At 46.5% G+C, this 15,836-nt stretch overlaps 1 protein-coding gene across 1 annotated transcript in view; it reads right to left on the reverse strand.

Annotated features, from left to right (window-relative positions):
- The window catches only part of LOC111153770 (POU class 2 homeobox 3), a 75,873-nt gene that overhangs the window by 44,160 nt on the left and 15,877 nt on the right, over nucleotides 1-15,836 (reverse strand). The window contains exon 3 of the mRNA XM_022513002.1: nucleotides 538-572. Coding sequence (XP_022368710.1) covers nucleotides 538-572 — 35 coding nt within the window. The remainder of the gene's footprint in view (nucleotides 1-537; nucleotides 573-15,836) is intronic.

The following is a 15,836-nucleotide window of genomic DNA, read 5'->3' on the forward strand; positions in this document are numbered from 1 at the left end:
CCCCCCCCCCCCCCGCGAGCCAGGTTACATAATTTGTCCCGGGCCCTCTTGTTCTGTTCCTCCTGTTTGGTTCCCTGTCTTCCCCTTTCAGTCGGTAGTTCCCTTAGGGTCCCAGGTCCTCCACCCTTGGTACCTCCATACAGTCCTCTCCATACAACTGGTCCATGCGGACTGACTCACCCAAGAGGAAACTCAGACTAAATGCCGTGATGGGAAGAGAGCTGTGGTCTCAGATTCTGCATCACATCAGGCTAGAATTTAACCCTAAGCAAATGCTCCATTTGTCAGCACTCTATTTTGAGAGGGTAGTGGAGACCCCAACATTGGATTGTGGAATGGGGGAGGGGCTGGACGATAGGCCCCTTCCAAGCCAGAAAGCTATTGACCCTGTGAATAAACACCTTGACATAATCTTCTTCTATCTCCCACACCTGATGTAGTCTAAGTGGCTGCCCCCCTACCCATTTATAGAATATATAAATATATTCCCCCCACCCCCATTTATAGAATAAAGGTTTTCTTTCTGAAAGACCTTACCTGCCTGTTGAAATCTAGGCCATTTCGGTCATTTCCTGAAAGAGATAACAATGAAAATATGAGTTGCTAGCAGGACTGGAACAGACTGAGAGTTAGAGGGAAATGGCGATGAGGGGAGGAGATTGTCTAGATTTTTGAAAAAGAACACCCGCTTCCCCTGCAGCCAGGATCCTCCTACTTATCCTGTTTCCTGGAGAGGTCTTTGGAAACTCTCCTCCAGACAGGTGGATTACCAGGAAGACTGACAGGTCGGAGGTCACACAGAGTCACCCGGGATTGAACTTGACATCCCAGAGTGCGTGTTCTGCTGCTCTCCCTCAGACAGAGCACAGGCTGTCGTGGCTAAGCAAGGAATGACCAGCCGAGGGTCCTCAGCCCAACACAGTTGCCCCATCCTGACCCTCCTGGGGAGATGACACCTAAGTCATGTCAGGGAGACAGGTGTCTGTCTTTGCTTCCCCCCCTCTGGCTTTCATTTCTTGTCTGTTCATCTCTTTCCTTTCACAGTGGAATAAGTTATGGTGGGACAAGTAAGTGTGTGCTTAATAGAGGAAAATATTTGCACAAAAAAAGTATAAAGCAGCAGAAAAATCACTTTGCTGAGGGGTAGCTGTAATTCATATTTTTGTATATTTTATGGTCTCTTCTTATGCTTGTTTTTCCTCACTGATACTCACCGCCCTGTATAAATTTCACCCGGCTTTTCCCAGAGAACATCATTAATATCTCCTCTATACTATTAAGGGGCACCATAAATCTTTTTTTCCTCCTATGCTTGCAAACATCATTTTTAATGGTTCCCTAATATTCCCTTCTGGGGACTGTAATTTGCTTAAATATATACCTATTCTTCGGGGACTTGCTTCCATTGTTAGCTACAATAGTTTCCTTTTCCTATAACTCTATGGCAGTGGGGCGCCTGGGTGGCTCAGTCAGTTAAGCATCTGCCTTCAGCTCAGGTCAGGATCCCTGTGGCCTAGAATCGAGCCCCTCATAGGGCTCCCTGCTCAGTGGAGATCCTGCTTCTCCCTCTACCTCTGCCTGCTGCTCCGCCTGCCTGAGCTCTCTCCCTCTCACTCTCTCTCTGTCAAATAAATAAAATCTTAAAAAACAAAAAACAAAAAACCTTTCTATGGCAAAAGCCACCAAACAAGCTTCTTTTGTGTGCCATGGCTGCTGGTTCTGCAATAGCATTTACTAAACACCATACAATCAGAGCCTAGCACCGGGGTTAGTACGTAACAGGAGTTCAAAATATACTGGTTGAATGAAAGAATAAATGGACAAGCGAATGAATTCAGAACTTTCAATCAGAAAATTCTTTTGCTTTTCATTGCATCTTTAATAACTTTGGAATAAAGTCTCCATTTCTTAACACAACTCTCAATGCCCCGTAGAACTGTCCCTCAGGATCCGACCTGCTCCCTCCCAGGTACCCAGAGGTCATGCACAAACACACCAAGCCTGTCCTGTTTCCACACCTGTGTGCACCACGCCCTTTCACAGAGTTGGTTGGTCCCACTCTGCTCTGGACCCCAGGAGCCCCCACTACCACCTCATAGTCCATGATGGGACTCCTTTTTTGGGCCTCTCTCTCCCACTAGACTATGAGTTCCATGAAAAGGGGGACATGACATCAATTCTCAGTGGCCACCATGGTTCCTAACACAGCCCAGTGTCTTGAGACATGCTGGTAGAAGAATGAATGGGATCTAAGAGAATCCTCTGGAGATTTAACTTAAGTGCCCTTGCTCTGTTCTGTTCTAAATGAGGACGGGGAAACATGTCCCTTCCTGCATGGTTGTGAGGGCACCAGCAAGTTGAGAGAAGAGGATGAAGAGGGATGGGGTCATGAGAAGGGCCTACAAGGAGACACAGACTGACCTCTGGATAGCAGTCTGATTTTGAGATCGATTAATATATAAAATCAGCAAGGGGAGCTAAAGGTAGGAAGGGCCTACAGTCTGAAAGCAGTTGCATAGAAAGATAGACCTAAGGGTAAAATTGCTTTTATCTTTTTTTTAATTGAGGTGTAACTGACATACAATATTAGTTTCAGGTGTACCACGTGATTCAATATTTGTATACATTGTGAGCTAACCAATCACCACAATACATCTAGCAAACATTCACCACCGTCCGTAGTTACAAAGTTTTTTTCTTGCAATGAGAATTTTTAAGATCCACTCTCTTAGCAACTTTCAAATATGCAATCCAGTGTTATTAACTATAGTCACCATGCTGTTCATTACATTGCCAGGACTTATTTTATAACTGGAAGTTTTGACGCCTTTTATCCATTTCACCTATCCCCACCCCCCATCTCTGGCAACCACCTATCTGTTCTCTACATCTATGAGCTTGTTTTTTGTTTTTTTTTTCCCCTTGTTTCATTGCTTGCTTTTTAGATTTCACATATAAGTGAGATCATATGGTATTTATCTTTCTCTGATTTATTTCACTTAGCATAATGCCCTCAAGTTCTGTCCATGTTGTCACAAATGGCAAGATTTCATTCTTTTTCATGGCCGAATAATGTTCCAGATTCCATGCTATGTGTATATACACTTATACACGGCATATTTTCTTTACTTATTCATCCACCAGTGAACACTTTGGTTGTTTCCATGTTTTGGTAATTATAAATAATACTGCATTGAACATGGGAGGGCAGAAATCTTTTTGAAGTAGTGTCTTCACTTTCTTTGGATCAATACCCAGAAATGGAATTGCTAGATAATCCAGGTAGTCCTAGATTTTATTTTTTAAGGAGATTTTACCTTAAAAAAAAAATCCTTCCATGACATTGTAAAGTTGGCCTAATAAGGAGTAATTCTAAAACCTGACAAAAGAGCAAATTCATTCATTCAACATGAATTTACTCAGCCCACACTAGGTACCAGGCACTGTTCTAGGTGCTGGGAATACAATCCTGGAGAAGACAGCAGAAGTCCCTGACTTCTCTTGGAGTTGAAGAGACATAAAAGGAATGAGAAAACAAATATAGAAGTTCACTTAGATATAATTACTGTGGAGAACAATAATACTTTGTCAGGGGAAGGGTGTGTCAGAGGCTCTTCATAAGCAGGTGGTCTGGGAAGGTCACTGAGGGGAGGTGACGATTTCACTCTATGAAGTGAGGACCCAACCTTTCGAAGGTCTGAGGAAGATCATTCCAAACAGAAGTATCAGGACCTAAGGCAAGAGCAGGCTTGCATGCTGAGGAATAGTAATGAGGCTGGTATGGCTGAAGAATGGGGTAATCAGGGGCAAGATGACGTGCATCTGGCAGATGGGTTGTGGCGAAAGCTGAAGGACGACGGGAAGTGATAGAGGGTTTGAGCAGAGTCGTCACACGACCTAACTTCAGTGCTTAAACCTATGGTGAGGAGCTGGTAGGGGGTTAGAGAGCAGGAAGCAAGACCAGTTGAGAGGCATTGCAGTGACCCCAATGAGAAAGGACAGTGGAGTGGGAGGGACAGTAACAGTGGAGGCGGTGAGAAAAGCCTGGATTTAGAATGCATTTTGAATTGAGAGCAGACAGCACTGACTGATGGATGGGAGGTGCGGTACAAGGAAGGAGAGGAATCAAGGATGACTTCTAGGGTTTGAGGTTTCTCGATGGAATAATTGGTGGTGCCATTACCAGAGACAGGGGGACTCAGGGAAGAGCAGGCTGTTGGTAGAATGTCAAAAGCTATGTTTTTGAACGAGGTAACTTTGAGGTGCCAGTGAGATATCCCAGGAGAGGAGAAGAAGTGAGTTTGGACTCAGAAGAGGTGTGAGGTCAGAAGTATAATGTGGGTGGTTACCCGCTTATAGGTTGCATTTGAAGCCACAAGACTCAGCCAGGTTACAAAGGAACGGAGTCCAGAAGAAGAAGAAAGAAAAGTCCAGGCTGGTATGATGAGGAGGAGCCAGGAAAGGGGCAGAGAAAGAGTGGGCCCTCAAGTAGGAGGAAGACCAGTCAAGTGTGGTGACTGGGAGGTAAGAGATGTTTCCAGAAGGAGGTAATAATACAGTGAGAGAAACAGTGGAGGGCCAAAACGGTTTGACTTGGAGGAGGTCATCAGCTTTGTGGACAATTAAAGAAGGTCTTTTCTTTTGATTTCTGTGAATGCAATTACCATGTTGTTTATGAGAACCATAAAATGGAAAAGATGAGCAAGCAGAATTCGGAGTTTAATTTTAAAACTCACCAGCCAACAAAATGAACAATATTTCTTGCCTAGAAGTTTATCCATGGCCTTTCTCAAGAGGCCTCTTACCATGAGGTTGCACCTGCTGCACTTGGAGTCTGGGGAGGACATTTCTCCTTCTCATCAAATTCATTCTTAACCTGCATTGGTATTTATACCTAGTCCTCCTTGAATCCCACGTTAAGTGAATGAGGTACCTGGTTGGCCAGGCCCTCCCAAGGAGCCCAGGCCCATGACACTCCAACAGAGCTTTGATGGCTCTATAGCTCATCTCTCCAAAGCAATTCCTGTTCCGTTCTGATTCCACTGCTAATGCTCTAGATTGAGAGATGACTAGTGAGCCATTCCCGGGACTCGATTTACTCATCGAGTAATGTAGGTGCTCCTCTTTCGCAGAGAAAGGAGAGGATGTAGTTATCATATTAGATGAAATAGTGGTCCATGAGCATCAGAAACTTCTTTCTTTTTTAAAAATGTTATTATTATTTATTCATTTTTATTAACATAGAATGTATTACTTGTATCAGGGGTATAGGTCTGTGATTCATCAGTCTTACACAATTCACAGCTCTCACCATAGCACATATCTTCCCCAATGTCCATCACCCAGACACCCCATCCCTCCCACCCCCCTCCCATCCGGCAACCCTCAGTTTGTTTCCTGAGATTAAGAGTCTCTTATGGTTTGTTTCCCTCTCTGGTTTCATCTTGTTTCCTCTATGATCCTCTGTCTTGTTTCTCAAATTCTTCTTATCAGTGAGATCATATGATAATTGTCTTTCTCTGATTGACTTATTTTACTCAGCATAATACCCTCTAGTCCCATCCACATTGTTATAAATGGCAAGATTTTGGGCTTTTTGATGACTGCATAGTATTCCATTGTGTATATATACCACATCTTCTTTATCCATTCATCTGTTGATAGACATCTGGGCTCTTTCCCTAGTTTGGCTACTGTGGACATTGCTGCTATAAACATTGGGGTGCACGTGCCCCTTCAGATCACTACATTTGTATCTTTGGGGTAAATACCCAGTAGTGCAATTGCTGTGTCATAGGGTAGCTCAATTTTCAACTTTTTGAGGAACCTCCATCCTGTTTTCCAGAGTGGCTGCACCAGCTTGCATTCCCACCAATCGTGTAGGAGGGTTCCCCTTTCTCCACATCCTTGCCAACATCTGTCGTTTTCTGCCTTGTTAATTTTAGCCATTCTGACTGGTGTGAGGTGGTACCTCATTGTGATTTTGATTTGTATTTCCCTGATGCCGAGTGATATGGAGCACTTTTTCATGTGCCTGGTGGCCATTTGGATGTCTTCTTTGATTGGATTTCTTGATTGGATTATTGTTCTTTGGGTGTTGAGTTTGATAAATTCTTTATAGATTTTGGATACTAGCTCTTTATCTGATATGTCATTTGTGAATATCTTCTCCCATTCTGTCAGTTGTCTTTTGGTTTTGTTGACTGCAGAAATTTATTTCTAATTTATTTCTTATTTCTTATTTCTACCCCTTTTCAGTACTCTGTGGAGAAGAAGTAGGGTGTACTTGGAAACAGCCTGGACTTGAAGTCAGAGGACTGAAGTTCAAGCCTTGGTTCCATCACCCCCAGGCTGTGTGAAGTTTGGTCAAGGCAGGTAGCGCCAGATCTTCAGGCTTCTCAATGGCATAAGGTCGTAATTCTCATTCCAACCATTTTCCAATAATATAGTAAAGCTCAAATGACAGAAAGCAGGTGACCATGCTTTCTGAGCTGGGAGGCACTACCCAGTTGTAGAGCTGGGCTCCAGACATCCTGGGCTCTACCCAGACTGAGCCTGGTCTTATGTTAGGGACTTTGCATGTGCTGTGTCCTTTTCTCCCTAGAAAATGCACGCTCATCTCTAAGACTAAACTCAAATGTCACATCCTCCATGAAACTTACCCAAAGCCAAATAAGGGATTTTCTCTGTGTTTCCACACCTCTTATTTATATTTCTTATTGCACATATCACGTTTTTTAGACCAAGTGGTTCATGTGTTTGCTGCTCTCATGAAATCATGAGCTTCTAGAGGCCAGGGTTATTATAAGTCATATTCATTTTGTCCCTCAAGTGCCTAAAAGTGTCCAGTATGCAGTAGGTGCTGAATGACCATGGGTTTGATCCAAATGACTAAGGAACTTCTCCAAAAACAAATCTTTGATTCTAACCTGAGAAAGTCACAAGTACCACCGTCTGCCGAAACTTTGAACACATCACACTTCCAAGCCCTGGGTCCCTCTTTGGAAGGTGGCAGCCACTTGCAGGAATAAACAAAGCTGGACAGACACACAGAAGGAAGAGCTGGAAGGACACTGAAGCCCAAATTCAGAGGGGAAGCACCTTACAGAGGACACACAGCCTCAGAGAACTTGAATCAAGACCAAAGCTTGATTTCTCAACTCCTATACTCATACAGTATTCCCAATAGACACTGCATGGGACACCTGGCTGGCTCAGTTGGCATAGCATGTGACTCTTGATCTTGGGGTTTTGAGGTCCAGCCCCACGTTGGGTCTAGAGCTTAAATTTAAAAAAAAAAAAAAAAAAAAGGCGCTGCTTCCAGTGAGACATACAGAAACCAAGGGTTTGACTTTGATCAACAGCTTAGGTAAATAAATGCTGATCGAATTTGGAAATGATTCAAAGCAGGGAGGGAGATTAATGCAGAAAACTGGAGGACAGAATCAGGATTAGAAACTATTTTGGCATGTTCTAATAGGAAGCCAAAACCAACAAGGTAAAATGTAACAGGAATAAACGTAAGATCCTGTGCTTCGGTTAAACAAAACCAACTGTAGATATAAAAGACAGGGAAGGCTGAACTTATACTCAGAAATGGTTAAGATGGTATATTTTATGTTTAAATTTTATGCTTTTTTGTTTAATTTTTATGTTATTTATTTTTTTTAACCTCAACAAAATGAAACAGAAAAAAAGTAAACTAGGGAGTTTTTTTTTTTTTCAACTAGGGAATTCTGTTTTAACCAATACACTAGCCCAGAAATCTGCTTTTCTACTTTATGTTGGGTAGTCCACTAAAGTAGTCAAATTGCCCAGAGTAATACCCAACTAGAAGACTGTCTGCTACAGGGGACCCAGCAATCCCACTTCAGGGTCTATCTCCAAAGGAAATGAAAACAACGCTATTAAGGACATATCTGCAACACCATGTTCACTGTGGCAATATTCACAATAACCAACATACAGATACAACGTGTGTCCATTGATAGGTAAACAGATAAAAAAGATGTTGTTTATTTAAACACACACGCAGGGGTGCCCAGGTGGCTCAGTTGGTTAAGCAACTGCCTTTGGCTCAGGTCATGACCCCAGGGTCCTGGGATCAAGCCCCACATAGGGCTCTTTATTTGGTGGGGAGTCTGCCTCTCCCTCTCCCTCTGCCCCTCCTTCCCTGGCTCACGCTTTCTCTCAAATAAATAAGTAAATATGTAAAATCTTTAAAATATATACAATCTTTAAAATGAATATATAAAATCACACAGATTATTTATTCTACACACAGTGGAATATTACTCAGCCATGAGAAAAAAAGGAAATCCTGCCATTTGTGACAGCATAGATGGATCTTATGGGCATTATGCTAAGTGAAATAAGACTTAGATCATAAGTCTTAATAAAAGACTTAATAAGATAAGACATAAAAACACAAGTACTACATGGTATCACTTACATGTGGAATCTCAAAACAATTAAAAAAAAAATTCAAACTCATAGAAACAGAGTGTGAGAGAGTAGGAAAGTGGTTGCCAGAGGCTGATAGCTGGGGGGACAGGAATGAGGTTGGCGAAAGGCTACAAACGCTCAGCTTTAAGACGAATAAATTCTGAGGCTACCATACAGAGCACGGTGACTAGAGTCGATAGCTCTTGACTGTATAACGGAAATTTGCTGAGAGTAGAACTGAGAAGTTCTCTCACATACAAAAAAACGTAAATAGGTGAGGAGACGGACGTGAAAGTTAACCAGATGGAGGGGATCGTGTCCCGGTGTGTACGCATATCAAATCAGCATGACGTACACTGTGAATATCTTACAGTTTTATCTGTCACTGGCACGTCAATAAAGCTGAAAAAAAAAAAAAAGAAACCATACCACGTGCTACAATGAGAAGCCTCATAAAAAGCTTTTTCAACAATAGCAATAACCCCCTTCAAACTACATCAGCAATAACCATAGCTGATACATATCGTGACCAGTAATTCAGGCATGCAGAATATCGGGCATTTTGCCACTGAAATGTCTATCCTCTGTATGTTACATTTAAAAAAAAAAAATTTATTTATTAATTTGACAGAGAGAGAGATCACAAGTAGGCAGAGCAGCAGGCAGAGAGAGAGGGGAAGCAGGCTCCCTGATGAGCAGAAAGCTTGACTCGGGGCTCGATCCCAGGACCCTGAGATCATGACCTGACCCGAAGGCTCAGGCTTAACCCACTGAGTCCCCCAGGCGCCCCTCTATGTTACATTTTGAGAACGGCTGAATCTCTGAAAGAAACCAGATATGCCTCCCCTGCCAAAAAAGAAAAACAAAAATGAAGAGAGAATTCTCATTTCTGTTGTTGGCAGACATGATTTGGAAATAAATCTTTTGAGGAGGGGACACGAGGGGAAACTGGCATTAAGAGCATCCCTCATGGAAAAGAAACCACAGAAAAGGAGATTCTGAGCTGGCCAGAGCTCAATATTAGCCTAAAATGGGTTACACGTGTGTGGTGCCATTGCTTAAAAAGCCAAGGCGGTCTTGTGCGTTAATGGAGACGCAGATCAAGGCAGACTCCTGAGTGACAGCATTGTGCCCAGGACAGAGTGTCAGTTTGAAAAAGGGATGAACTGGGCTGATGAAAACTGGGCTGCAGAGCATGAGGACCAAGATGGAAAGGGGCCCAGATGTCACATCAGATGAGAAAAGGAGATTTGGTAGAGATGACAATACGTGCCTTTACATAAAACCTTCTTCATGGCATTGCCATGAGAATTAAATGAGAAATTCATTTTAAGTCCAATAATGGTATTGTAGTTAAGAAAGAAAAGATCCTTCTGTTTTACAGTGGCAACCTTGCCATATTTAGGATGGAATTGTTGTGATGTCTAGAATGTATAAGAAAATATTCCAGCTGCAGGAAGAGCAGACATGTGATGGGTGTTGAGAGTAAGCGATGAGTATATGGGGGCTCATTGTATCCATCTCTATTGTCACGAGTGTTTGAAAATGTCCACAAGGAAAAGTCGAAAAGAAAAAAAAAAAAAAGGATTTCAGAAACAAATGGATGAAGCAAATATGGTGAGATGTCGACAGTTACTAAATCCAGGTGATGGGTACATGGCTGTTCATTACCTGTTTTCTATCTTTTCCATGCGTCTGAGGTTTTGCAAAATAAAAAATTGTATAAAAACAATTCAACGAGAGAACATTGGAAAGCACTTGGCATGGTGCCTGGTGCACAGTAAGTGCTTCAATAGGTGTCAGTGGACTTTTCCTTCCTCTCCAAATATTGGCATGGTAGTGCACCAGACATGGCCTGCAGCAGCAGAGAACAAGAGTGGGGCCACTGGCGAAGCTGCGGGAAAGCAGGCTTCATCACAGTAGGAGGAAGAATTTTGTGAAAAGCGGATGTGTTCAGCAGTGAAACTCCACAGTTTCACAACGTGAGGGCTCCCCATTGCGAGGAATATTCAACCAGGGGCTGCTCCTGTTTCCAGGGATGCTACAGAAGCGGTTTTTGAATTGAGCGACAATTTGATGACATCAAGAGGGGGATTTCAGGGAACCTCTCACATTCCTTCCATCTCTGAAGTCTTTCCATTCAATGCAGCTGGTTGAAATGCACCAGGGTTTTTTCTCCCCTCCCGGAAACCAAAACCGTCCCTGTCTGCAGCATAGGCAGAGGGAGGCACACAAAGGACCAATGAGCTCTTCTAACCACTTCCCTCTGTCCTGTTTGTTCTGCACACAAACAAAAAATAAAGACACAGAAGGAAGGGGGGAGCGCAGAAAGGGCTCCAGAAGGTGGCTTTAGAATTCCCCCGTTTGGAGGTCTTGGGAGTAAATGGGTGAGATCTATGCCAAACTGGGAGGGCCACCCTGCTGGGGTCTCTCCAAGCTTCTTTGGGTTCTCATGGCCCCCTGGCAATCTCTGGGCCATGAGGCTTCCAGCAAGAAAGCGGGAGGAGAGCCAACACCTTGAAACGCTGGGTCATGCGCCTCAGGGAGACCTCATGAGATCATGGGGGCAAGTTCCTTACCTTTGGGAAGATGAAACATTATTATTCACCCCCATTTCACAGATGAGGAGACTGAGTCTCAGCGAGGTTAGGTGGCTGGTAGGATCCATCAGGACCCCGGGGGCCGACAACAGACACTGGGAGCCGCACCAGCACCAGCCCTCTGCGTTCCCACCTCGGAGCAGCAGAGCCTGCTGATTTGCATAGCTTTGGCAGAACCGGGATGTGAGTCTGCCTGGGGAGCAATTCTCTGGGTGAGGGAGGTGGGAGCACAGGAATGGAGAACTGTCCCAGCAGGATTTTTCACTTCTGCCTGGTAAACAATGCAGGGTGCTCCGCAATGGGGCTGAACCTCTCCCGGTTCTGGACGGCTTCTCTTCTCACCAGCTCTGCACCCAGTATAACCCAGTAAGACTTCCAGGGCCACTTTATGACCACTTGGCAGCTGGTGGGGACTTCCTGGGGGAGCCAAGATTAGAGCTCCCAGGACCTTGGAAACTGCTGGGCAGCCGGCTCCCAGAGTAAACCAGGGGAGACTTCCCGGCACGGGCATTGGGCATTTAAACCAGTCAAAGCAGGTTTGTTTTTTTTTTCCTAGGACCCCACAGACATCATGCCCACCTTTTTTGTTATTTGATATTCTTCCAAGGAACTCGCAGTGTTGCCTAATGGTCAGAGTTCTATACAGAGAACACGTGGGAAACCGAGCTTGAGGGTTACTGCCAAGGCTGTTCTACGCTGGACTTGGGACAAGAGGCTTAATCTCTGTAGCCTTCAATTTCCCTTCAATATTAAAATAAATATATTCTGTCTGCATTCCTGCCATCTCCTTCATAGATAGGGGCGAGGAAATGCCCAGGGGGAGCCTGAGGAGAACCCCCTGAAAACCCCAGAAGAATGGGATGCAGGACCTGGGATGGAGAGGAGACAGAGCCCTAGCTCAGGGGTCGGGACAGCTCTGATTCCCAGTTCCCCACTAGCTCGGTGTCCTTGGTCAAGTCACTTTATCTCTGGGGGTGGACGAGCAAATGCAGGCATGCACGTGGGGGCAAGCCAAGCCCAGGGAAGCACCACAAATGCATCACTGCACCCTGTTCCTTGTCCTAACGTCCCTGCTTTGGCGACAGCCACTGATGGTCAGAAAGAGCTGTCCTGAAGAAACCCCTGTGCCACCCCAGGACAGGATGATCCCTCTTAGGTCCCCCTGACCTCCAGTCATGTGTGGAGCCGGGAATGCTCGGGATTTAAAACTCCTTCCTCTCTACCCCAAGGAAGAGCCACAGAGCAAACCTTTCAGGGATTCCTGGTGACATGGCCCAGGTGAGTGACCTGACGCCTGTTCTCCACATACACGCTTGGGAGATTGAACCCTGAAGCCTCGTTTTCTGGTCCCTTCCCACAGATCCGGAGCCTAGGGCCAAGCCACGGAGGACACGAGGGGCTCCACGGCACCCCCTTGGCTGGAAGGGAAGCCCAGCTTCCTCCCAGCTTCCTCTACCATCTGTCATGACGTTCTTTGACAAATGAAAAGTTCCTCACACGGTCTTCTCATTTTTTAGGCCCTAGAATCCCCACTGCTTCTCAGCCTGAGTGGTAGATGGGACTCCCTGGGGCTCCCCCACAGAACCCCCTCACCTCCTGCTGGCCCAAAGAGGACAACGCCGTCAGAAACCACACTGAAGGAGCATCCGGGCGAATGCGCCACGTTCCAGAAAAACAGGCCAGGGACTCAGGCCCCTGCGGCAAGGAATGTGGCCAGAAGAGCCAGGTCCCCGCCAAAGTCTCAACTCGTAGTCCCCTGAGCCTGGAAAACAAAACTCCAGCTCCAAGGGAAGAACTCTGTGAGCAAGCCAGGGTTCTGGTGGCCCTCGTGGGCACATTTCAGAGAAGCCCCTCGCCTGTGATTTTTCGATCAGAAGTATTTCAGGCTCAGGAGGACTAGAGACTCCTAATGCTATCCCTGGCCTTTCCAGGTAAGGAAACTGAGTCCTGGAGAGGACGAGTGATGAGCTAAAGGTCATGCAGGTAATAAGCAGCCAGCAGGAACCAATCCCCGGAGCTCCGATGCCCACCCTTGACTCTGCGCGACACCCATGGGGGTCTGCTCCAGACCAGCAGCACTCTGCCCTTGGCCCAGCCCTGGGAAGGAAGAGGTTCAAAGAGCCTTAAGTTTGGGAGACGGAGCAGCTCTATGCTAGCCCTCTTGCCAAAGCAGAGTGACGTGGAGTGAGAAGGGCAGGAGGGGCTGCCCGAGGGGGCCACATGGCTGGGCTTGGGCTTTCCTGCACGCACACAGAGGTCCTTGTGTGGCTCAGAGGGGTCCGTGCGTAGGAGGAAAGCTCGGACAAGAGATTCTATCTCACACTTGTGGAACAACTTACAGGTCCAAAAGCTGCCACCAGGAGACTCTCATTTCATTCCTTCCTCACAGCTTTTTCTACAGACAAGGAAACCGAGGCTGGGTCCCAGCGCCAGAACTTAGGGTGGGGGGTGGTGAGGGGAAGGAACTTGGACCTCAAAGCTCTGGCCCCAGGGCCAGTGTCCTTGCCAACACACACTGATCACGGTGACGCGCATGGGGTTTGCTCCTCTGCTGTGCTGTGCCTTTCCCCCTCCAGGTCGTATTAGATCCCCATGCCACCGGCCTGTGAGGTCTACAGGGCTGGAGTGACAGCACTCTGGTTCCACCAGTGACTAGAGACTCAGAGAGGGTCGGGCTTGTTAGAGGTCACACAGCCCCCTGCAGAGCCCAGAGCCCACCAGCTTTCTCTCTGCTTTCCCTCCAGTAGAGTAAGGTCTTCCTCCCCTCTGCGGCTGGAGGGGCCACCTCCGAGGGAAGGGTGGTGAGGAGAGAGAGGGGAGAGGCTTAATGCAAAGAAAGGACAAAACAAAAACAAAGGACAGAGAATACTGCCTCTGGGGTGGGGGGAAAGTGTTCCTAAAGAAACCTCCCTCTCACATCCCCACTATGACCTTGGGAAAGTCATTCCCCTTCTCTGACCCCAGGCTCTCCCCCCATAAAACAGGAGAATAGGACTAGATCAGAGCATTTTCAAACATTTTGGCAGCAGAACACTGTTTTCAAATAATAAGGAATAATTAGTAGCTGACATTTATTGAGCATTTACTACGCACCAAGCTCTGTAGTAAACATTTTATACACATGCAGCATTTAACCCTTACAAGCACCCTATGAGTAGGTGCTTTCATTATCCCCATTTCACAGATGAGGAAAGGAGGCTCAGAGGGGTTCATTGGCCTGCCCAAGATCCCTGATTAGCAAAACACTGGGCAGAAACTCAAGCCCACGTCTGTCCACCGGGCAAGGCTGTCTGTACTACATCACACTATCTCCAGATGAAGCCTCATGTGAGGTTGCTGTAGAAACTTGAAGGAAGGGCCTTTAGATTTTCCAGAACTAGCAATGTCACCTAATCTCATGACACCTGGCCTGTGCCTTAGCACTGGTCCTGGAGGAGAGGGTCTCTCTACCTGCTCCTTCCCCTCCTCCTGTCATTTCTCTCTTTTCTGAGAAGTAAAGACGAGCTTGAGTCAGGAGCCATAGAAGAAGCCCCCAGGGGTAGAGGTCACTGACCCCTCCAGCCCTCTAGCTGGGCAGGTGCCCAGTGGGGTGACCACGTAGCTTTGAGGGCTGCTCCTGGGACCCTACCCTGAAGCAGGCTTCCCACTCCAAAATACAAGTGGCTACAACAGCGTGTTGACCAAAGTAAATGAATTCATAGGCAGGTCTACTCAGCAGACAGGTTCCCTGGATCAGCTGCTGAGTTCCTGCCCCACTGTGTGTCCACCTGATGCCTCTGATACTAATACTAGCAAACAGTATTACTCTACGGCGGGCACGGAGGTAAGTGTGTTGGAGTTAAAAATTGATCCGTTCGATCCTTACAGCAATGTCATGAGATAGGTACAATTATTACCCCCATTTTACAGACTAAGGAACTGGGCAGGGAACCATTAAGTAACTAGCCCAAGGTCATGAAACTAGTAAGCAGAGAAGCTGGGATTCGCACACAGACTCTGATTCCAAAGTCTATACTCCCCCATGACTGTGCCTTGGCGAGCTGCGGACAGAGGCGCAGCAATTCACACCATTCCAATAGTAACTGGTGTGTGCGGAGGATCCAAGTGCTCTCACACCATCGAATCTCAGAGCCAGAAGTGGTTGCAGAGACCCTCCAGGTCACACCTGTCATCCAGTGCACACTCAGGCCAAAGAATGGGAAGTGATTGTCTAAGAGCACAGGTGGACGGAAGAGGCTAGAATCCGTCTGTCCTCAAGTCTCCGCAGCCAAACAGGAAAGTACAGATTGTTTCTCCGATCTCATGGGTGGAAAAACTGAGATGACCAGTCTGTGGTCACCAGAGGGAGGGAGGCTGGAGTCCCGAAGTAGAACACGCTCAATGGTGTGTTCTTGCTCTGAGCTCAAGCGTCCTCAGGACATGGAGGGGTAAACTGAGTCCAGGGGCAGGAGGGGGACCTACCAGGTTCTCCCAGGAGGCAAAGGCCAGTAGCACCCAGCCCAGCCTGACCTCGGTCAGCTCTTTCGCAGCCTGTGGAGGCGGGGTGGGAGGGAGTCAGCCCCGGTGCCGCCTCCCTTTGATAACTTTGAGCCTGGGGCAGACATGTGCCAGCTGGCTTCACCCCCTTTGTCCGAGCTTCTCTCCTCAAGAAAACCTTAATCATCCTCATTTGAATTTCAAATGACCTCTCCTCTCTCCCCCTCCCCGCCCCAACAGGCTTTGAGGCAGGGATATGGAAATTCACCCTGCAGTATGGAAATCATCGCCCTATGCAAATTGGGCGCCAAGACC

Source organism: Enhydra lutris, unplaced genomic scaffold (genome assembly GCF_002288905.1).
Source record: "Enhydra lutris kenyoni isolate GAN:26980312 unplaced genomic scaffold, ASM228890v2 scaffoldscaffold34, whole genome shotgun sequence".
NCBI classification, from domain to species: Eukaryota; Metazoa; Chordata; class Mammalia; order Carnivora; family Mustelidae; genus Enhydra; species Enhydra lutris.